This window comes from Neopelma chrysocephalum, unplaced genomic scaffold, assembly GCF_003984885.1.
Source record: "Neopelma chrysocephalum unplaced genomic scaffold, ASM398488v2 Primary Assembly neopelma1_84, whole genome shotgun sequence".
NCBI classification, from domain to species: Eukaryota; Metazoa; Chordata; class Aves; order Passeriformes; family Pipridae; genus Neopelma; species Neopelma chrysocephalum.
Window position 1 is genome coordinate 3,308,866 of NW_020897746.1, and position 18,904 is coordinate 3,327,769.

At 48.2% G+C, this 18,904-nt stretch overlaps 2 protein-coding genes and 1 long non-coding RNA gene across 12 annotated transcripts in view; 1 reads left to right on the forward strand and 2 right to left on the reverse strand.

Annotated features, from left to right (window-relative positions):
• The first annotated feature begins 35 nt into the window (after window positions 1-35).
• On the forward strand, window positions 36-12,871 carry WDR45B (WD repeat domain 45B). Its single transcript, XM_027691578.1, has 10 exons — window positions 36-289; window positions 4,592-4,666; window positions 6,397-6,498; window positions 7,114-7,201; window positions 7,725-7,819; window positions 8,896-9,086; window positions 10,649-10,734; window positions 11,520-11,621; window positions 12,125-12,246; window positions 12,544-12,871. Exons 1-10 carry the CDS (start codon window positions 223-225, stop codon window positions 12,648-12,650), a joined length of 1,035 nt encoding a protein of 344 aa, XP_027547379.1. The 5' UTR covers window positions 36-222; the 3' UTR covers window positions 12,651-12,871.
• Window positions 2,196-14,995, reverse strand: LOC113971540. 2 transcript variants are annotated; one of them, XR_003535587.1, is made up of 4 exons: window positions 14,701-14,995; window positions 8,828-11,599; window positions 3,862-4,031; window positions 2,196-2,612 (listed from the first exon to the last, which is right to left on the reverse strand). It is a non-coding gene; the product is annotated as an uncharacterized LOC113971540 (long non-coding RNA). The 2 variants fall into 2 exon arrangements; XR_003535586.1 differs by having other exon boundaries at window positions 14,626-14,995.
• Window positions 14,996-16,055: 1,060 nt separating this feature from the next.
• The window catches only part of FOXK2 (forkhead box K2), a 68,299-nt gene continuing 65,450 nt past the window's right edge, over window positions 16,056-18,904 (reverse strand). For all 9 annotated transcript variants that reach the window (XM_027691568.1, XM_027691570.1, XM_027691571.1 and 6 more), the window contains one exon: window positions 16,056-18,288. In XM_027691568.1, the coding sequence (XP_027547369.1) occupies window positions 18,092-18,288 (197 nt within the window). In that variant the 3' untranslated portion in view covers window positions 16,056-18,091. The remainder of the gene's footprint in view (window positions 18,289-18,904) is intronic.

Genomic DNA, 18,904 nt, shown 5'->3' on the forward strand with positions numbered 1-18,904 from the left:
CGCTCGGCGCTCGGCAGCGCCGCCTGCCGGGGCCGGAAGCAGCGTCCGGTCTGAGGCTGGGCCCGGCTCAGGCGGGCTCGGCTCGGCTGGACTCGGCTCGGCTGGACTCGGCTCGGTTGGACTCGGCCCAGCTCGGCCCGGCCCAGCTCGGTTCGGGCGGGTCCGCGGCGCCGCCATGGTGTAAGGGGCGGCGGGCGGGGGCGAAGGGGCCGAGCCGGAGCCATGAACCTGCTCCCGGCCAACCCGCACGGCAACGGGCTGCTGTACGCCGGCTTCAACCAGGACCACGGTGAGGCGGGGCCGGGCCGGGACTGCGGGCACGGGCGGCTGCGGGGACCGCCCGGGGCCGGGCTGGGGCCGGGGCGGCTCCCGGCAGCGGGCGGGGACCGGGGCTCGTCGGTGCCGGGTCCCGCTCACCCCCCGGGGCTGCGGCGGGAGCGGCTGACGGAGCCGGGGAGGCCGGAGAATTTAATGATCGTCCCGTTGTTTTGGCTCTGGCGCGGCCCTGTGAGCGCCCAGAGATGGGGGGGTGAATGGGGGAGAGCACAAGGACGGGATTGTTGAAGCTGGTTGTGCTCGGCTGCCCCCCGAGTGTCGGAGCCTGAGCTCGGGGGTTATTTGGGACGTGCATCTCTGAAAGGTGACTCAGAATGACCTTTCCTCTCTGTGAGTACTTGACATGCAAAGCCAGGGGTGTCACCGCTTTTCCCTTTCTTTTTGCCTGCTTTGCATTTTAAAAGTCGTGGTTAACACTACTAATGACACTCAGGCAAGCACAGATGCATGTCCTGCTGCAAATCCCCACTGCATCCCTTTTCCCTGTGTTAGGGAAGGGAAGGCCTGGTCCAGAAAAGGGTGGCTGGTACCTCATCTCTGCTTTTGCAAGACACAAATAGCACCAGCCCGATGAGTACGTGTCATTTTGGTGGAATAAGGAATAGAAGCTCATCATTTTGTAACATCCTTTTGCCTTAACAAATATTACTCTTGCCCAAGACAGTCTTGAAGCTTCTGTCATAGACTGCAGCTCTTTTACTTGTTGCTGACACTGCTGAAGTCGTGTGTAAACACGAATTATTGTGTTGATTTTAGTCAAACACCTCTGGTCACATCTTGGCAGGAGCACATCAAGCTGGTGATGAGGTGTTAGTGTCTTTGCAGCTCTCTAAATGCCACTCAATTGACTTGAAAAGAACAGAACAGCCTGATTTTCAGCAGCTCTTGTCTTTGCAACAGAGATGGAAATTAATTTTGAGGATGAGCTGAATTTCAAATCTGCAGGGTCTGTAACAGAGTGGTGATATTTGGTGCTTGAGCTGTGATGGAACTGAGTTATACAGAGAGCTGTGTAAGAGAAAAATGCCTTTAGATCATTGTTTTAGTGTAAAACTTGATTGTTGCAAAGGCTTACATAAATTTTGTAGCAGTAAATGCAAAATAACCCCTTTTTTTTCTGAATATACACATCCAAAGTACCACGAGGAATTTGTCTTGGGAATCTGAGAGCTGGCAGTGTTCACATCCCATCCAACCTCTCCTGGCGAGGCAATTGAGGGACGACAAAAAGCTTGAATTAAAAACACATTTAGCTTCCATTTGGCAGCTCCTGGAGCTGTTCCTGGTAGGAATGACGACGTTGGCACTGCAGGTGTCACACTGACACTTTATTAGTTTAGGGCAGGTGATGTTTGGAGAGCAGGGAGGAGGGAAAGCTCCTGCTTCCTTCTCCTTGCCGGGAATAGAACATGAGTCACTGGAGTGCTGGGGCTCACTCTGTGGGTGTCTCATGGATTGTCACAATAACCTAATTCCTTACCAATTTAACACTGGCCAATCCCACAAGGATGGGAGAGCACGAGGAACCATCTGAGAAGTCTCTCGGGGGCTGGACCTCCCTGACAGAGCAGGGAGAAAGTTGCTCTGCCATGAGCCTCCCCCCATTTGTTGGAGTGATGCCCTTTTTCCGTGAGGTGCCTTTGTCACTTTGGGGTTTTCAATTGAAACTGTAACACAGGGAAATGGAAGGGCTTGTGGGTTGTGTGAATACTCAGCCTGTGTGCTCCTGATTCCAGGCCCTTTTCCAATGCTTTCAGAGGACTAAAGTGCTTCTCAGAAATGAACAGACAAAACATCATCACAAGTGACCACCCCAGACAGTGCACCTGTAACTTGCTGACACGTTTCTCTTTTGTCACTGTGGCAGCCAAAAGCTGGTTTGAAAACTGAAGGGTGGGTTTGTTCTGGAGTTGAAACACGTGGCTGATGCATTTGCTCTTCTCCAGTGGGCTGGAAGGCTTCTCTGTAGGACCTCCCAATGTTGGTAGGGCCCTGTGCTCTCTCTTGTGGCTTTGGACAACATTTGTTGTGCCAAGGAAAACCACCATGGCAGGAGCTGTGCCAGCTGTCATAGTTTCCCTGGGCTCCACTGCTGCCACTGCTGGACCTCAGGTCCTGAATCCTGTGGGCTTCCCTGGGCCAAGGTACTGCCTTCAGCTTATGGCATCTTCCAGGCGGGGCATTAATTTAACTCTTCTTTTTTCTGTGGATTTTGAGGAACAAAACTCACTGTGGCCTCGCTGGCACGAGCACAGCTGCAGGTTGGGGCAATAACTCTGTAATAATGACATTAAAAAAAAAATTCTGGGTTATCTTCTGTCAGTGGCTCTTGGCCAGCACATCTGTCCCTTCCTGAGGTGGGAGGTCATCATCCATGGAAGGCAGTGAGCCTAAGGAAGTGTTCCCTCCTCTCAGCCCCCTCCAGCTGTCTCACTGAGAAGGGCTCACAAGCTGTAGCTGTCAAATTTGTCATCCCACTGGTAACACTGAGATCAGATGGGAATCCCTGAGCTCCAAAGCTGCTCCTGTAACCTGGCATTGAAGGAGGAGCAGGGATCTTCCTGTGTGTTTTTCTCTCCTGTTTGACTCAGGGGTTTCCGTGCCTGGGAGCTCCACATCTCTGTGGGTAGGGATGGAATCTCACCGTTACTCACATCCCCACCTGCTGCTGGGTTGTCTCCCGTTAAAAATGGAGACATTCCCAAGGCACTAAAGCAGCCCACGCCTTAGTCATGAGCTTGGCCCTGCAGAAGCTGTAGAGGTGCTACGGGAAGGGTAAAGTCTGGGTTTGATTGCATCAGGAATGCTCCCTTTGGGTGGCTGGGAGCTGCTGGGATCAGCACAACTCCAACCTTACAGTGCCCTCTTACTACAGAGCAGCTTCAGCACCCTCCCCTTATCCTGGAAATACAACGTGGGGTTAGAAAACTGCTGCTGGGAAATGATTCTGTGGCTCAGCTGCCAGGAGCAGCTCCTGTGCAGCTTTGCTTTATGCAGAAAGAAAGGTTTCCACTGCCGTTTGCTCCCTGGTTATCCCAGTACCGCCCTGCCCGGGGCAGCAGCTGCCTGAGCTATGAGTTCAGGGCACCACACACTGCCAGGGCAGACCTGGGAGGGCACGAGGTGCAATGAGCAGGGGTCAGGGAAAAGCCTATTTCAATATGGTTGTTAATCTTGCTGTAGTTATTATATTCTCATTAGCCACTCTCTGGGTGTGTTTATGTATGTAAAGAACTTTAACCACTTAATTTATTACAACCTCGTGGACAGGTACCTGGGAGTCCTTTGGGTTGAGGGAGTAGGTTTTTGTGTATTTTGTTTTCTTTCTCTACACGCCCTGGGATTTTGGGGGTATCAAATTTGGGGAAGGGGTGTGTTTAGACAGAGCTCCTGTTTTTATCTGGGAGGTTCTAATCGTTGCAGTGCATAAGAATAGAACCAGAGTAATTGGAACATCTGTTCCGTACCTCAGAGATCTTTAACTGGATTTTTGATACATTGCACACAAATTTTGTAGCAACCAACCTGCTGTCAGGCTGCTGCCAGTGGCAGCAGCTGCTCCTTGGTGACTTGTCATTGCTCTGACTTCACACTGGCATTTCTTGGTACCAGTGCCTGCATTCCCTTAGCAGGGGAAGGGCAGGACAGGAGATTGGTAGTTCGATGGATTCCACTGAAGAGGCACGTGCATAATTCTGTACAAAAAAGTAACTACAATTATTTTCCAGAGTGTTTTAATCTTGGAGTGTTTTAATCAGAGTGTTCTACTTGTGTCCTGGGTTGGACTTCAGCTACTGGCATGTCATTATTGGCATTAGCACAGTCTGAAAAGCTGTTTGAGGAGCTCTGTGCTCTGGAAACATCCACAGCAGAGTCATAATTGTGGGGTGAATTCAGATCTGTTGAGAAAGGAGGGGGTTTCCTTCATAATGACTGTTGGGCCATAAACATTAAAATGCTGATTTCCTTCCCTCTGTAGCACAGGGCATAGGATACAGGTGGGTTGGGAATAGGTTTCCTTTCCTTCCATTGTTTTCTTACCTGTCTAAAAACAATACCGAGACCTTTGCACCAGGCCAGAGAACAACTCCTCTGAAGGACTTTCACTTGCCATCACTAACAGAGCCCGTGAGTGCTTGAGTGTTACAATGCAGTTGTCAGTAATGCTCTCCTAACCCTCTGGCTCTTGCTTCCTTCTCGAGTGTATCTGGCAATTACTATATATATGTGTGTATATATGTGCTTTTTACCACAGGATGCTTTGCATGTGGAATGGAAAATGGATTCCGAGTTTATAATGCAGATCCTCTCAAAGAAAAAGAGAAACAAGGTAAAGCACTTCCTTACCCCACCGTGCTGCTCTGTGTTGGAAGCTCAGCCTCCTCTTTTTTTTTGTCACTGGTTCTTGCTCAGCTTTCACTGCTCCATCCCTGGAAGGCTTTGGATAAAGCCCCAGGAAGGGCAACTCCTGCCCCACAGGGGCTTTCACTCGTGCCACTGCTCAGTCAGATGTCTCAGTGCTGTTTATTTGCACAACTGGCTGATGAGGGATTTGTCTCACCTATAACACAGTTGAGTTGGCTCTTGCTGATGTTTGTAGCCTTGAGTAGGAGAGGAGTTGGTTATCCCTGAGCAGGAGTCACTCCCTGCAGCAGTTATGCACCATCAGAAGTTGTTCCTTTCTCCTGTGGTGACCTGGATGATCCAGTGTGGCAGTAAAACTCCAGCCCTTTTCCTGGAGATCTGAGCATAACATTTCTCATACCCAGACTATTGTCTGCAAGAGCACTGAGAGCTCAGACCTCTAATACTCTACATCCTGCCTTCTCTGTATGCCTAAAAAATCTGGGAGGACCTTAATGCAGGAAAGCTACTCCCTCGTGTTTGAACAGAAATCAGTAGGTGAGCTGTATTAACAGTGAGGCTTTTTTATCAGAAAGCAAACAAACCCAAGTCAAAATAGGGGAAACTGAAACCCAGCCATGTGATTCTAACCCTGAATATAGGAAGTGAGTTGCTAAACAGGTTTCCCAGCACTTCCAGCCTGTGGTGATAAAAGGGATTTAATAAGAGGAAAAATGTACTTAAATAAGCAATTCGTATGAAACCAGGCACACTTTCACTTTCTACTGCTGTAAAGGATTTTAGTCACTGTTCACGTGGCGAAAACTATTTTCTGCTCTTAACAGTAAATTCTCCCATAAGCAACATGCCTTGGGACTGTCACCTGTGACAGTGTGCTCAAAGGATCAGGACTCAGCCTGGAGTCCTGTGGAGTGCCTTGTCAAAACTCTCCCTGCCAGTAGCTCTGGATGGAGATAATTCCAGGACTCCTGTGGTGACAAGTTTCTTATGAGTCAGATTGCTTTTTCCCTGTGGGTTCTGAGCACTCTGAACTGGCTGTGTAGGTACACAGAGAGATCCTGTTCATCATTCCTGTAGATTTAAACCTGCCTGAGATGGTCCCAGCTGGAGTTGTCTGTTTGATTGCTCTCTGAAACCCAACATGAAACCAAGTCTTAACTGTTGCAACCCCCTACATCCAGGAGTTCCATGATGTTCCCATCCAAGCACTGCCCCTCAGAACTGTGCAGATAATCATTCAGTGCTCTAACACAGATTCAGGACACATTGCAGCCTCTCAAACTGTCCCAGGTTATCACTTGTAAATATTTTAGGCCTTTTTGTCACAATGATAATCCCTTTTCATAGCAAAATGTGCCATCCTGCTTCAAATGCTTTATGGAGTCAAGAGGAGGATGTGGTGCAGAAGGGGGTAGTGTCCAAAACTCCTCAGGAAGGAAACACAGCACTCAGAAGTGCTGTTGAAGAAACCACAAGGGCTTATATGAAATCCAGGACTTTACTGCTCCAGTGTGAGGAACTTTCATGGAATTTACCTCCTCTGGTTTTGAAGGGCAGCCAGGGTAGGAAGATGCTGTTCTTCTCAGGTGCCTGGGAGATGTGCTGGATAATACGAGCTGTTCTTGTAACAGTGGTAAAAACTAGATGGCCTTTTAACAGGTTCTGACGCTTCTAAATAAAATATTTGTCTTCCAGAGTTTGTAGAAGGTGGCGTTGGCCACGTGGAAATGTTGTTTCGTTGCAACTATTTAGCACTGGTGGGTGGAGGAAAGAAGCCGAAGTACCCACCCAACAAAGGTGAGCTCCAGGGAGGGACCCTGCAAACATCTGCCTTGGCCTGTGTGACCCTGCCCAGAGCTCCCAAAGCCACGCCCTGGGCTGGCAGTGGGTGTCCTGAAGGGTGAGGGGGATGTTGCAGCAGGTTTAAGTCACCCTGGTGCAGGGAGTTGCAGCACTGCTGTGGCAGCAGGAACAGGCTGGTACCTGCAGTGACAGGTCTCAGAGACCCCCTGACTTTCTCATGGTGAGCTTTGCAAGGAGGGTCTGTCCCAGCAGCCTGAGGGGGAACCTCCCTGGCTGGAAAGATTTGTAAGAAAATATGCTACTTTTTTCCAACTGCTGCATTATTTCTTTGATAACCCTCAGAGCAAACAAAAAAAAAAGCTGCTTTTCTTTAGGAAGTTGTATTTTTGTTGTCATTTTTTGTGGTTGGAGTTTGCAGCTCCTGCCTGCACAAGGGGGTTGATATGTGGTGGCTCAAGACCTGGTTTGCAGGGTGTCCATCTGCAGCTGCTTAGCCATGGGGTGCCCCTCTTGGTCAGCCTTCTGAGGAACTGGAAGTTGTTATCAGGGACACAGTGTGGATCTTTGGATCTGCCTTGATGGTCTAACACAACCTCTGCACTGTTCCAGTCATGATCTGGGATGATCTGAAGAAGAAGACTGTCATCGAGATCGAGTTTTCTACAGAAGTCAAAGCAGTGAAGCTGCGAAGGGACAGGTGGGTGAAACAGAGGGGTCCAAAAGCTGAGCGTGGCTTTGTGCTCGTTTCCAGCTGCTTTAGAAAGAAAAAGATGCTGCTGTAGCCCCAGCAATTACAGGTAAAACAGGCTTTTGGGGCAAGTGTTGGGTGTAAACAGATCACAGGTCGAGTATACTGGGATGTGAAACCTTGGTGAAAAGCCTGTGAGACTTCCCAGCCCCCTAATGCAGGGAAATATTCTCCTGTGGCTCCTGCTGGCTGCTTTTCTGGGTCTGGAGGAGTGTGAAGGGAATTCCAGCAGCTCCCTGGAGCAGGAGCAGCTGTGAACAGCTGGAGTCTGTGTGTGCGTGGGCGGAGGGGCTGGATAAAAGTACTTTGCAGGCTTATCCTTGTGTGGTTTTTGCAAGGCTGGGAGTCTGTTGCGGGGGAGGGCAGGAAGAACATGGCTATTAAATCACTTGAAAGCCTTTGCAGGTCTGAATGAATGTCTGTGTCCCTGTTTTACCCACCCCAAGTCCCAGGAACTTCTGCTCTGTTTCAGAATTGTGGTTGTCTTGGACTCGATGATTAAAGTTTTCACGTTCACACACAATCCCCACCAGCTGCACGTCTTTGAAACCTGCTACAACCCTAAAGGTTAGTTCTACATGTGGGCTGGGGGATGGAAACAAGTTTATTCTGTTCTTGACGTGCCATTTATCTTCAGCTGCCTCACTCAGTTCTTTAGAAGTCATTAAACACTTACTGCACTGCAGTTGTGCCCTTTGGAGATGCTTTTGTTTATAAAATGGTTATTAGAATTTATAAAGACTTGGCCCAGAAAAGCTGTTTCCTGCACTCATTTATAGATGTGATTTCTGTAAGAGCTACACACTTCCTTCTGTAAAGAACATGGGAACTGGATGTATTTTGTGCTGAAAGCTTAATTAGAAACACAAATAGTACAGTGCATCATTGCAAACACTTTGACAGTGCCACACCATGGAACAAGGGGTGCTGTATGGGGAGGATCACCTTGGATGTCAGGAAGGTTTCTTCTCCACCAGGAGGTTATTTGGGATTGGAGTCCCCATCTTTGGGACTCTGGAGCAAACATGGAATGCAGCTCCAGCCCCCTGACTGACTGTGACAGGCAGGGGATGCAGGAGAAGGAGGTTGTTTCTTGTGCTGAGGTTGCAGGAATTCATTTGGCATCAGCAGGACATGTGGGATTGGTGTGATTTACCTTAAATGGGCCACAAAATATTACAAAGGAAAAAGTGCCAGTGCTGCAAGAACCAAGTTCAAACAGGAGTTACTAATAATCATCAGGATGGAGCAGAAACTCAGATATCACCTCTGATAAACTCTTACCCTTTCTGAGCCACTAAAGAGACTTAATAACTTCTTTTCTAAATGGCTTTGCTGTGATGGGCTGATGGAGCTGATCTCTGAAAACACCCAGATTCTGGGTAACCACAACTAGAGAACTTTGAAATAAAGTGATAGGAGCAAGTTAAAATTATGCTACTCCCCTGCTTTGCTGTGCTCTGCACTCATGGATGGGTCATGTTTTGGGATCCTGCACCAGCCATTCAGATGAGATTCTGACTTGCTCCATGTCTGTTTGCTTATGGTGAAATTATTGGTATTTTAGAAACTTACATTTGAAAACATTGGTTTATGGAAATAATCCAGTTATTCTCTTTTTTTTTTTTTTGTGTGTCTTTCAGGTCTCTGTGTCCTTTGTCCAAATAGTAATAATTCTCTTCTTGCATTTCCTGGGACACACACTGGGCACGTGCAGATCGTGGATCTGGCCAACACGGAGAAGCCTCCCGTGGACATCCCGGCCCACGAAGGAGTCTTGAGCTGTATTGCTTTAAACCTGCAGGGAACAAGAATTGCAACAGCATCAGAAAAAGTAAGAGTGATGTCCCTGCCTCTGACCTACTGTGTGTTCCAGTGTCACAAATAGGAAGTCACATCCTTTGTAGGAAAGACAGAGAAATACCTACCGGGGAAATTTGTCACTGGAATGTGCATTCCCTTTATCTTCACTGCTCCTCTGGGATCCCCAGACACCAACAGCCAAGGGCTGTGCCTGAGGTAGTGCTTATGTTTTAGCTGACTGGAGCAGTGACTCTTCAGTGACAGAAGCCTGGCCCAAGCAGCTCACAGCTTTCATGTGTTCTTCTACAGATACTGTTAATTTTTTTAAAAAGCAGGAGGAGAATCTTATTTGTATTCTTTCACCTTTATTATTTTCTGCTTAAACTCACTTCACACCCACTGGCTAAAGAAATGCTTGCAGATAGGTCTGTCCTGCCAGAGGGATTTGTTCTGCCAGGGCTTGGCCCCTGGTGCAGAGCAGGAGGGGGTGGCTGCTCCCCTCCTTCTGAAGTGGTGTGTGCACCCCTGTGGGACTAAAGAGACAACACACTGACAAAAACCTCAGGTTAGGGTGCAGCTCAAATGGTGACAGACCTGCCCTCTCCCTGGGAACCCCTGGGAGGGCTGCCAGGGCCCTTCATCTCCCCAAGGAATGTCAGGCAGATGGACCCATCTCCCTGAGGCAAGAGGAGCACTCGCTGCCTTCTTCCACTCAAATGAAAGGAGTTTCTCAAGGACGAGCCAAATGAATCCAACAAGTCTCTCCTTTGAACAGTTTCTACTGCCCAGCCTGTCACTCAAACAGCTTAAAAAAAGAAAATGCAGCCACAGTCTCCCCTAACTAAGCTTAATGGCTGCATGTCTTCTAAACAGAGTTCTTAAAGCTGCCAACTCCATTGCTAAGTAGACTCATTATCTGCTGCATTTGTATCAGGATGTTCCTTGTTTTGTACAGAGAAAAAGTTCAAACAGCTTTTATTTTCCAACCAAACTAGGGAGTCTGAGCACAGTCAGCAAACATCCTAAGCCTGTCTCTTAAATCAAAACTAAGCTGAGTTTACCAAATCTTTCTCTGCTGGGTTCTGTTACCTCCTGGTGTGTGACTGGAGAGCTGCACCTGTTAACCAGGCGTGTAACAGGACTGCAGGTGATGATGGACAGCTCTGAATTAATTCAAAGACAAGTCAGCCACAGCCTGATTATGCTTTGTGGGAAAGAATTGCAGGGTAGCACTGAAAATGGCAGCACTGACTGAGGGAGCAAGGCAGAAGTGACTCCAGAGCCTGGGCACACTCCAGGGTCTGCCAACCAGGGCCAGGGCTGTGCTGGTGCTTTAGAACAGAGCTGAAAGAAGCTTGAGTTGAGGAGCCAAGTGACAAGGTTGTACAGCACAGCACTGACACACTGTGGGGCTGGTGTGGGGGCAATCAACGTTCTTCCCCAAAATTAAAACAGGTTCTCAAATCTAGCAAGAAGAAAACCCCCCCGAGGTGTGTGCAGGGACACACTGGTCAGACAGAGTTTTAGGCTGCATTCACAGATGTAAAGAGAATCTTCTGCCTTTCCTAATACAAGGCTTGATTCCTTTTCAAGGGGACCCTTATAAGGATATTTGATACTTCATCAGGGCATTTAATCCAGGAGCTACGTCGAGGATCACAGGCAGCCAATATATACTGGTATGTCCAATGTACTGGTATGTGCAATACACTGGGATGTCCAATACACTGGGATGTTCAGGTGCTGTGCTGAGCACAGATGTGCTGCCTGGGCACACAGAGCCCTCACAGGGCCCAGGGCTGCTCTGGGCTCACTGCTGGGGAGGGGAGGGAGGTGGGAGGTGTGTGGAGCCTGGCACAGGGCACAGGGGCTGGGACAGAACCGTGTGTGGTGCCAGGCCGTGCCCAGCACGGGTGGGAGCTGGGGATGCTGAACTGACACCGACACTGGGAGGGCCCCGATGCACTTGAACACTGCCCAGGGACTGGAGAGCTTGGGGCAGGGTGGGGCTTCAGCACCACATCCTGCTGTGGGGGGAGTGCCCAGGACAGAGGTGTGACTCTGCCAGGAGCAGGGAAACTCCCCCTCCTCGACCAAGCCCCATCTGGGGTAGGAATGTTACAGGTTTTGCCCACTCTTGGAGCAGATCTCCTTTTCTTCCAGGAGTGTCAGAGTGGCCCACACCTGTGGTGTCCATGTCAGGGAGTCCTGCTGCTCCTGCCACTCCAGACCCTGTTCTGAGTGCAGGCTGTTCATCCCAAGGCAGCCCTGGATTGGGGAATCTGGGCTGTTCATCCCAAAGGAGCCCTGGACTGGGGGAGCCCCAACTCCTACAGAGAGGAGCTGTTCCCACCCCAGAGCGGGCTGGCAGCTGCTGTGGGCAACTGCAGCAGCAGAACTGTGTGTGCCAGGGGCTGTGGGTCTGTCCCAGGAGGGATCCTGCAGTGTTCTGTGTTCTCTGCAGTATTAACTTCAATCAGGATGCTTCCCTCATCTGCGTCTCCAGCGACCACGGCACAGTTCACATCTTTGCTGCAGAAGACCCTAAAAGAAATAAGCAGTCAAGGTAGGGACTGAGCCTTTCTGAAGCCGGGGAGGGGGGGCCTTGAGCTTTTAATGGCATTTAAAAAATGGTTGTGTCACTCAGTAGCAAATCCCTGCACTGCTGGAGGCAGCGAGATTGATCTGCTGGGCTGGAGTGAAGCTGCAGATTTAGGGCTCTGTAGTTAAACTGCCAAGTTCCTGCTGTCCCTTGTGGAGCGGCAGAATTCCAGCAGAGGGTCAGGGTGGGTTTTAGTGGATCTCAGCATGAACATACCTTGTGGACACATCCCTCTGCTAAAAATCAATCCTTTGGCAGCTTTTCCAGTCACTTGAAAATGTAAAGGTAGTTGTAGGGTCTCCCTTGCCAAGAAGGGGAATTGTCCAGGTTACCTGATACTTGGTAAAAGATCATAAAAAGCCAGTCAAAAATAGTGTGAGCCCTTTATCTTGTTCAGTCGCTCCAGCAGTTCTGAATCCACTCTACTCAACACCACACTAAACTGTTATTTTTTTTCTCTCTTTCAGTTTGGCCTCTGCCACCTTTCTCCCAAAATACTTCAGTTCCAAATGGAGTTTTTCCAAATTCCAGGTTCCCTCAGGCTCTCCGTGCATTTGTGCCTTTGGAACAGAGCCAAACGCTGTCATAGGTGAGTGATGGAGGAGTCCCCAGGTTCTGGGTGGAGAGCCAGGGTTTGAACTACCCTGGTTTGGAGCTGGAGGGAACCCTCTGCTGAGACAGGGCTGTGTGTCCCTGTCAGCTCTGGCTGCTCCCACTGCCCAGGGAGGGAGGCACAAGGCTGGCACAGCCTGTGCTGACCAAGGCTGGTGGCCCTCAGGTCTCTCCAGAGCATCTCTGGGTGCTCTGTGAGCCTGAAGGGAGGGTTGTGTTGTAGCTGAAGAACAGAAAGGCACAGCCCAGCTGACCCTGCTTGTTTGTGTTGCAGCAATATGTGCAGATGGCAGCTACTACAAGTTCTTATTCAACCAAAAAGGGGAATGCTCAAGGGATGTGTACGCTCAGTTCCTAGAAATGACAGATGAGAAGCTTTGACTGGGTGGAGGGGAGTGCACGAGTCACAGCCCTGCCTCGGCCACTCCACACCTCTGAGGGACAGTTATGAATGTCCAGTACTGATCCAGAAGTTCAGCAGAGCTCACGGAGAAGCCTGGCCCACCGTGATCACAAGCAGCTCTGAAGTAGTGGACTACATATGTTTGTTCTCATTTCTGCAAGTATTCATCATTAAAATCTCTTTGGGTTACTGTCACCAACTCAAGTTTTCAAGATGTGGCTTTCGACAAGCTTGTGCCTACTGGGTTTCTCTTACTCCAAACTGTGACATGACTTTGGCTCCAGCACCGTGCCTGCCACCCCCAGGGCTGGCCTTAGGAGAAGGGATGTGAAACCACAAGATTTCAGGCATTGCTTTACTTCCACTGCATGGCTGGGAGGGGGGAACGCTCTGGGTGATGCTCCCTCTGCCAGCCTGGCCAGGAGCAGAGAGGTGACAGACTTGCAGCTCGAGTTCTGCTTGTCCCCTGCCCTGTGCAGGGGCTGGGTGGGGGCAGTGGTGGGGCCCTGCCTGTGCAGGGCAGGGATCAGCATGAACTGCCCAAGGTGCCAAACTCCAGAGCAGTGGAGGCACCTCTAGGCAGGGGCTGACCCTGCGTGTGCACAGCAAACACCCAGGGCCCCTGTAGCTGGAGAGGTGATTCCTCCTGTCCCCAGCAGCTGTTCCAGGTGTAAATCCCACTGGGTACTGGTGTGCCAGCTGTGCTGCCAAACTGCTGCCAGAGCCTGCAGCTGGGACAGGCCCTGTACACATCCAGCACAGGACTGAAGGAACTGCCAGGAATCCATGTCTGCAACGGCTTTAAACTTGCAAACTTGTCTTTTTTTCTTTGAGCTGTCGCATCCTATAGCTGCTGGCCCAGGACAGGTAGGTTAGACTGAACCCACTCACCTGTACACTCTTCCCCAACAGCTGTTACCCTATTTCCTGCTGACCTAAGGCACAAGCTCCTAACCCAGAACCCGAGATTAGCTCCAAGCTTGGCCTCTCTGGCACTAAACCCTGGGGCAGGGAGGTCCAGCTCTTCTGGACTCTTAATTTCACAGATGCTTCAGCCCTGACCTGCCAGTTCACTCCCAGATTGTTTAGCTGCAAACTCTGACAAGTCCCTTTTAGTGTCACGTAACCTACTAAGGACTAACTTACCATGTTGATGTCAAGGTTGCATGTTGCTTTTATGTGTATTTAACCACAGGAATTGTTTTGCACACTTATTTGTAATATGTTATTTCTTTTAAATAAAAGTGACTAACTTTGCTGTATTCACTGATGGTCACAGCCAAACCTTCCATTGCTCCAGGTTTGGGGGAATAAACACCTCTGTGAGTCAGGAGTGGTGGCTGGTGAAGGACAGGAGCTGAACCCACTGTGTGAGAGGGGACAGGAGCACTTGAACCACTGCCTGGGGCACATACCTTGGTGTTTATCCCAAAATAAGTCCAAACCAGTTCCTGTTCAGCACTTACCACTCACCACAGCTGCTGGGCTGAGGCTCCTCACCTTGTAACAGCTCTGTCAGCAGGACTAAGTGCAACTGTCATCTTCCCAGAGAAGGATGCGTGGGAAGGGCTGGAGCCCATTCTCCAAGTGTGCTGGAAATCCCCTCTCACTGGAGCAGGCAGGAGCTGCTCATGATCCCACCAGTGGGACTCGCTTTGAAGAGCAAGGAAACTCCTGAACTCCACCATCCTGCACTGCTCTGCACATCCTCAGCTGCTGGAGCACCGTCCCCCTGCCCTCCCATCCCAGTTATCCTGGAGCTGACAGAGACTATGAGTTGTTTCTTGGGAGATTTAAACTCTGCTGAACTTGTAAAACTTCCTCTAAACATCTCTGGTGTGGCAGCAGGAATGAGAACAACACACCTGTGTGGGCAGCCAGCAGTGCTGCACTGTCCATGGAATCCCCTAATACCAAATGGACTTGACCTCAAACTCCTTCTTCTGGTACTACCTGCAAATCTGTATCATTCAGTACACAGGCTGTTCTGCAGGGATCCAAATCCAGCAAAGGAATGAGTCTTCCCACCTGGCTTTGGCTCCAGGTTGCTCTGCCAGGACTTCATCACATCGCTCGCTGCTGCCCCGCGTCCCGTGGGTGAATTTAACCAGCGTTTGCACAGCTCTACAATCAAATGAACAGTGTTTAGTCAGTCATTTTTCTGGAAAATAAACAGTACTTTCAGGATTACAGCCCACTGATTGATTGATTGATTGGTTGATGGCACACATGGCCACAGTGCTGCAGGTTGGGATCACCCCCAGCCACGAAGACACGGCAGGATTTGCACAGTAAGTCTAAAACACAACTGTTCCTGAAACAAAGTATTCCCACCAGCAGCTGCTGTGTAAGTACATGGATTATCCATTTCTTTTCCTTCTCTCCCTGTTTTGCTGTCTCCTTCTGCAGCACCTGTGTCACAGTTCAAAATCCTGACAGGAAAAGTCTAAACAATGAGCCACTGCAATAAATTCTATGGCAATTCCAGGTGCCAGCAGAAACCACGGAACATGAAGATTTCTCTCAGAACTTTTGGGTATCCACACTGAAGTAGAAAATACAAGATTAATCAGTATTAATCAGTACAGTTGGCACATATGAGGCACGAGCAGTTCCTGCAGCCAGGGGCTGTGCAGGACACAACAGCCCTGGAGTGTCGCACACCTGGGAATGCCGGGCTGGGTCCCCGCTGCTCCCTCTGCCTCCGAGGCACAGGAACAATCACACCATTGCACTGCCTACAGCTTAAGCATTTATTTTTTTTTTCTTCTTCCCCAGATTGTGTTTGTTTGAACAAGCCAATGACTGCTCTGGTCAGCAGGAGATCAGGGGGAATTTCACACCACGGCCCATCCAGACCATTCCTTCTGTTACAGGAGCACATTCTGCTCTTTCTGCCCCAAACGCCCCAGCCCTTCCCAGCAGTTCCACAGCCCTCCTTTGCTTTCTCCCCAACTCCTGAAAGCACTGACATGAAAACTTGACCAGTAGAGTTTTCCTGGTTGTTGGTCAAAAGCATTTCCCCAACTCTGATGAGAAACAAAGGGAATGTAACGGGAAAAGGGGATCAGAAACCAAGCCCGTGTTCATGACAGTGATTCCACAAAGTGCCATCTCCTCACACTTCTTCACAGAAATAATGAACCATCTCAACACAGACACATTCCTGTGTCCAATTCCATGTGCACCAAAGTGTGAACCCCTGGCAGGGGCCAGTCCCAGACCCATCCATGCCCTTGGCTCCTGGGACACAGTGTCAGGAAGGGACACTTGGGCTTGTTGGGTCTGACACTGTCCTGTGGCACTGCCAGCAGAAACTGCATTAGTCACCCCAAAATATACATGAGTATTTCAAACAGACTTGTTGAGTAATTTCAACTTGGTTAATTTGCTGAATAAAATTTAATTTTATTTAAAAAATCTTATACACTATTATTCACCTAGCCCTAGTTGTGAACAGATTCTCACTTCTGAAAATAAACCACATTCTAGTCAATTCATTCAACACCAAATTAAATTACTAGTACTGGATTTTTTTTCTTAAAAAAAGTATGTTAAAACTTTACTTTTTTTTTTTATTTTTAAAACCTCTAAAGAAAACGTTGCAATTGTACAGAAATGCTTCATTTCAGGTTATGCTTTTTTTTTTTAAATGCCTGTTATAAATCCAGCTTGTGTAGAGTTTTTTTTTTCATAGTTTTTTAATATGTATTATCTGCAGAGACATTGTAACAGTTCCATTGTGTGGATGAACACAAAACTTGTACAGATTTCTCATATTTGGTCTTTAGGTAAATAGTTTCCAAAAGCTGCCTAAAATAACCACTCCAAACTGTTCAGTCCATCGTGAAAATACAGTTTTTCCTTTCACGGCGGGAAAGGAAATATAAATAATGCATCTTTATTACAGAACAGGACAAAAACCAGATTCCCATGAAGCCAACGCTTCCACTCACCTGGCTGCAGGAGGAACTAAGACGTTGTGTGAGTTGAAGACTGAACAGCAGCCTTGTTTCAATTGAATTTTGAAATGTAAAGTGGAATCTATTACCACATTAAAGTGAGAAATTACCGATACATTTTAAAATGTTCAACTGCAGAACACACACTTAAAAAAAAATAATAATAATTATTATTATTATTACCATAATCTGGTAGCCACTGTTAGAAAACCACAACAGCTACTGGTCATGGAGACCCCGGAGGTCAGTGTCTGACATCGAAGTGTTACAGAGAAATGGGGCAGATTAATTTCTACTCAAGGGTGCTTAAGCTTAAAAATATCGAATATACCTCTGACAAGATAATTTTACTCTTTTTAAAAGGACTCGTGATAAAGAATTTCCTCTTTCTAAATGAAGAACAGTCTGTTATCTTAAACATACACAATATTAAGCGAGACTCTTGTTTTACTTTAGACTGGAAAAATATGCCAGGGACAGTCAAAGTCAACACAAAGTAACAAACAGCAAAAGGTAGCAGAGAGAGAAACAGGTAAGTGCAGCTCTGGTCAAATCCATAGCAGTTCTTTACGTCAGTTAACGGCTCATTTACATCAGAGTTTCTAATCAGTTACATGCAAGCCCAAAGAAGCGTTTGATCACTACACATGGTAATAAAATTTGATTAAATTTATCAGGCAACTGCTAAAATATGAAAATTTGCAGATGTAATAAAGTAGCTTTATCTGAACTTGAACAGGACAGACAAAAGTAAATCATTCCGTTGGTTAAAAAAACCCTACATTCAGTTTTTTACCAAACAAAATTTCACATGAAAAGTATTTGTGTGATTCCAAAGTTTCCGGAGTAGAAATGGAGTGATTTGAAATGTCAAAGACCCCATCGTTTTGCAAAGAAATGAAAATACACCTCAAAAATTTTCTAATTCCACATGTGAACAACAAAATACTGCATTATCTACCAACAACTGCATGGGTGGGTGGTTCGGAAAGGCGTAGCTGCCACGGTGTCGGAATGGCTCCTGCCTCTGTTCCCTTTAGGAATATACAATCGTTAAACCAGTCACACTAAGCGCTATCATGCTGCCGTTACACTGAGATCCTCAGTCCTGGAAATCATCTGACAGGTCCTGTTAAAGCTGCAGCCCCCCCCAGCACACACAGTCCGGCGGGGCAGGAGCAGAGGGGGAACAGCCTCTACAACAACACGGTTCTGCAGTTTTGACTTTAAATTACCAAGTTTTAAGGCCACCTGTGTTTGGGTTTTGTTTCAGTGCTGAAAGTTGAAGTCTGATCACAGGGCCCCTTTCCCCACTGCGTGAGAACATGTTCCAACGTTTTTAGGTGTTAGATTTAAGTGTCTCCTTTTGGCACCACGGAGTTTGCGTTTGTTTTGTTTCTGTTTTTTTTGTTTTTTTTTTTAAAAAAAAAGAAAAAAAGAAAAACTCCCCTAAGTTTCTAGTTCTGACTGCCTTTGTCACTCACTGCCACGGGTGGGGTGTCCACGTTCACAGCTATGACTATGCTCTCTCCATCCTCTGTTTTGATACGTTTGAGTTCCTGCTGTTCCGACTGGTCTCCGTTCTGGCGCTTGGTGGGCAGCGACGCCGATGCGGACGCGTGGGTGGCCAACATATGCAAAGGACTTGCAGCAGCTGGAAAAGAGGGAATAAAAACCTCAGCACCCCCATCCTTGTCAAGTCAGAGGATATGGCAGCAAACCTGCACTGTCATTAAACGGTCAATTCCTTTATTGGCTCTAGGTGGAGCCCAGGTGAGATTTGGGGGCGATTGTTTAATCTGCACAACCTGAAGGACATTTTCCCCACTCAACATTCACACTGATTTGGACAGTGGGAGAACGGGGAAGCAGCTTCATTTAGTCACTGGAGAACTGAAGACAGGGAAAGATTCAATGACTGGAAGCAAATCAATACCATAACTTGTGACAGAACTGGGAAGTGGATTCACAAACCCTTTGGTAGGATCTGGCCATGTCTCTGATTCCTGCAGATGTGTGACATGGCCTAGAGGAGAACAGCACCGTGCCAGACCCAGCTGGGGCTGTAAGTCACTGCAGGAAAGCTCTGGAATTCAGAGCCAGGAGATGCACGTGGCACATGCAGCAATTCCCCTGGGAGGGGTAACGAGGCATTTGCCCACAGCGTAAGGGCAGGGCTGGAACAAGCACCAGTGGTACTGGACACATGATTAGATTCAGATCCACAACAGCATTAGATTGACAGAAAAATACAGTTTAAATATCCTATA

Bases quoted from the DNA above. Each gene is read 5' to 3' on its own strand.
- WDR45B (XM_027691578.1), top strand. From the start codon at position 223: ATGAACCTGCTCCCGGCCAACCCGCACGGCAACGGGCTGCTGTACGCC. The intron at 7,820-8,895 runs GTTAGTTCTACA...TGTGTCTTTCAG, and splicing joins AACCTGCTACAACCCTAAAG to GTCTCTGTGTCCTTTGTCCA. The intron at 10,735-11,519 runs GTATGTCCAATG...TGTTCTCTGCAG, and splicing joins CAGGCAGCCAATATATACTG to TATTAACTTCAATCAGGATG.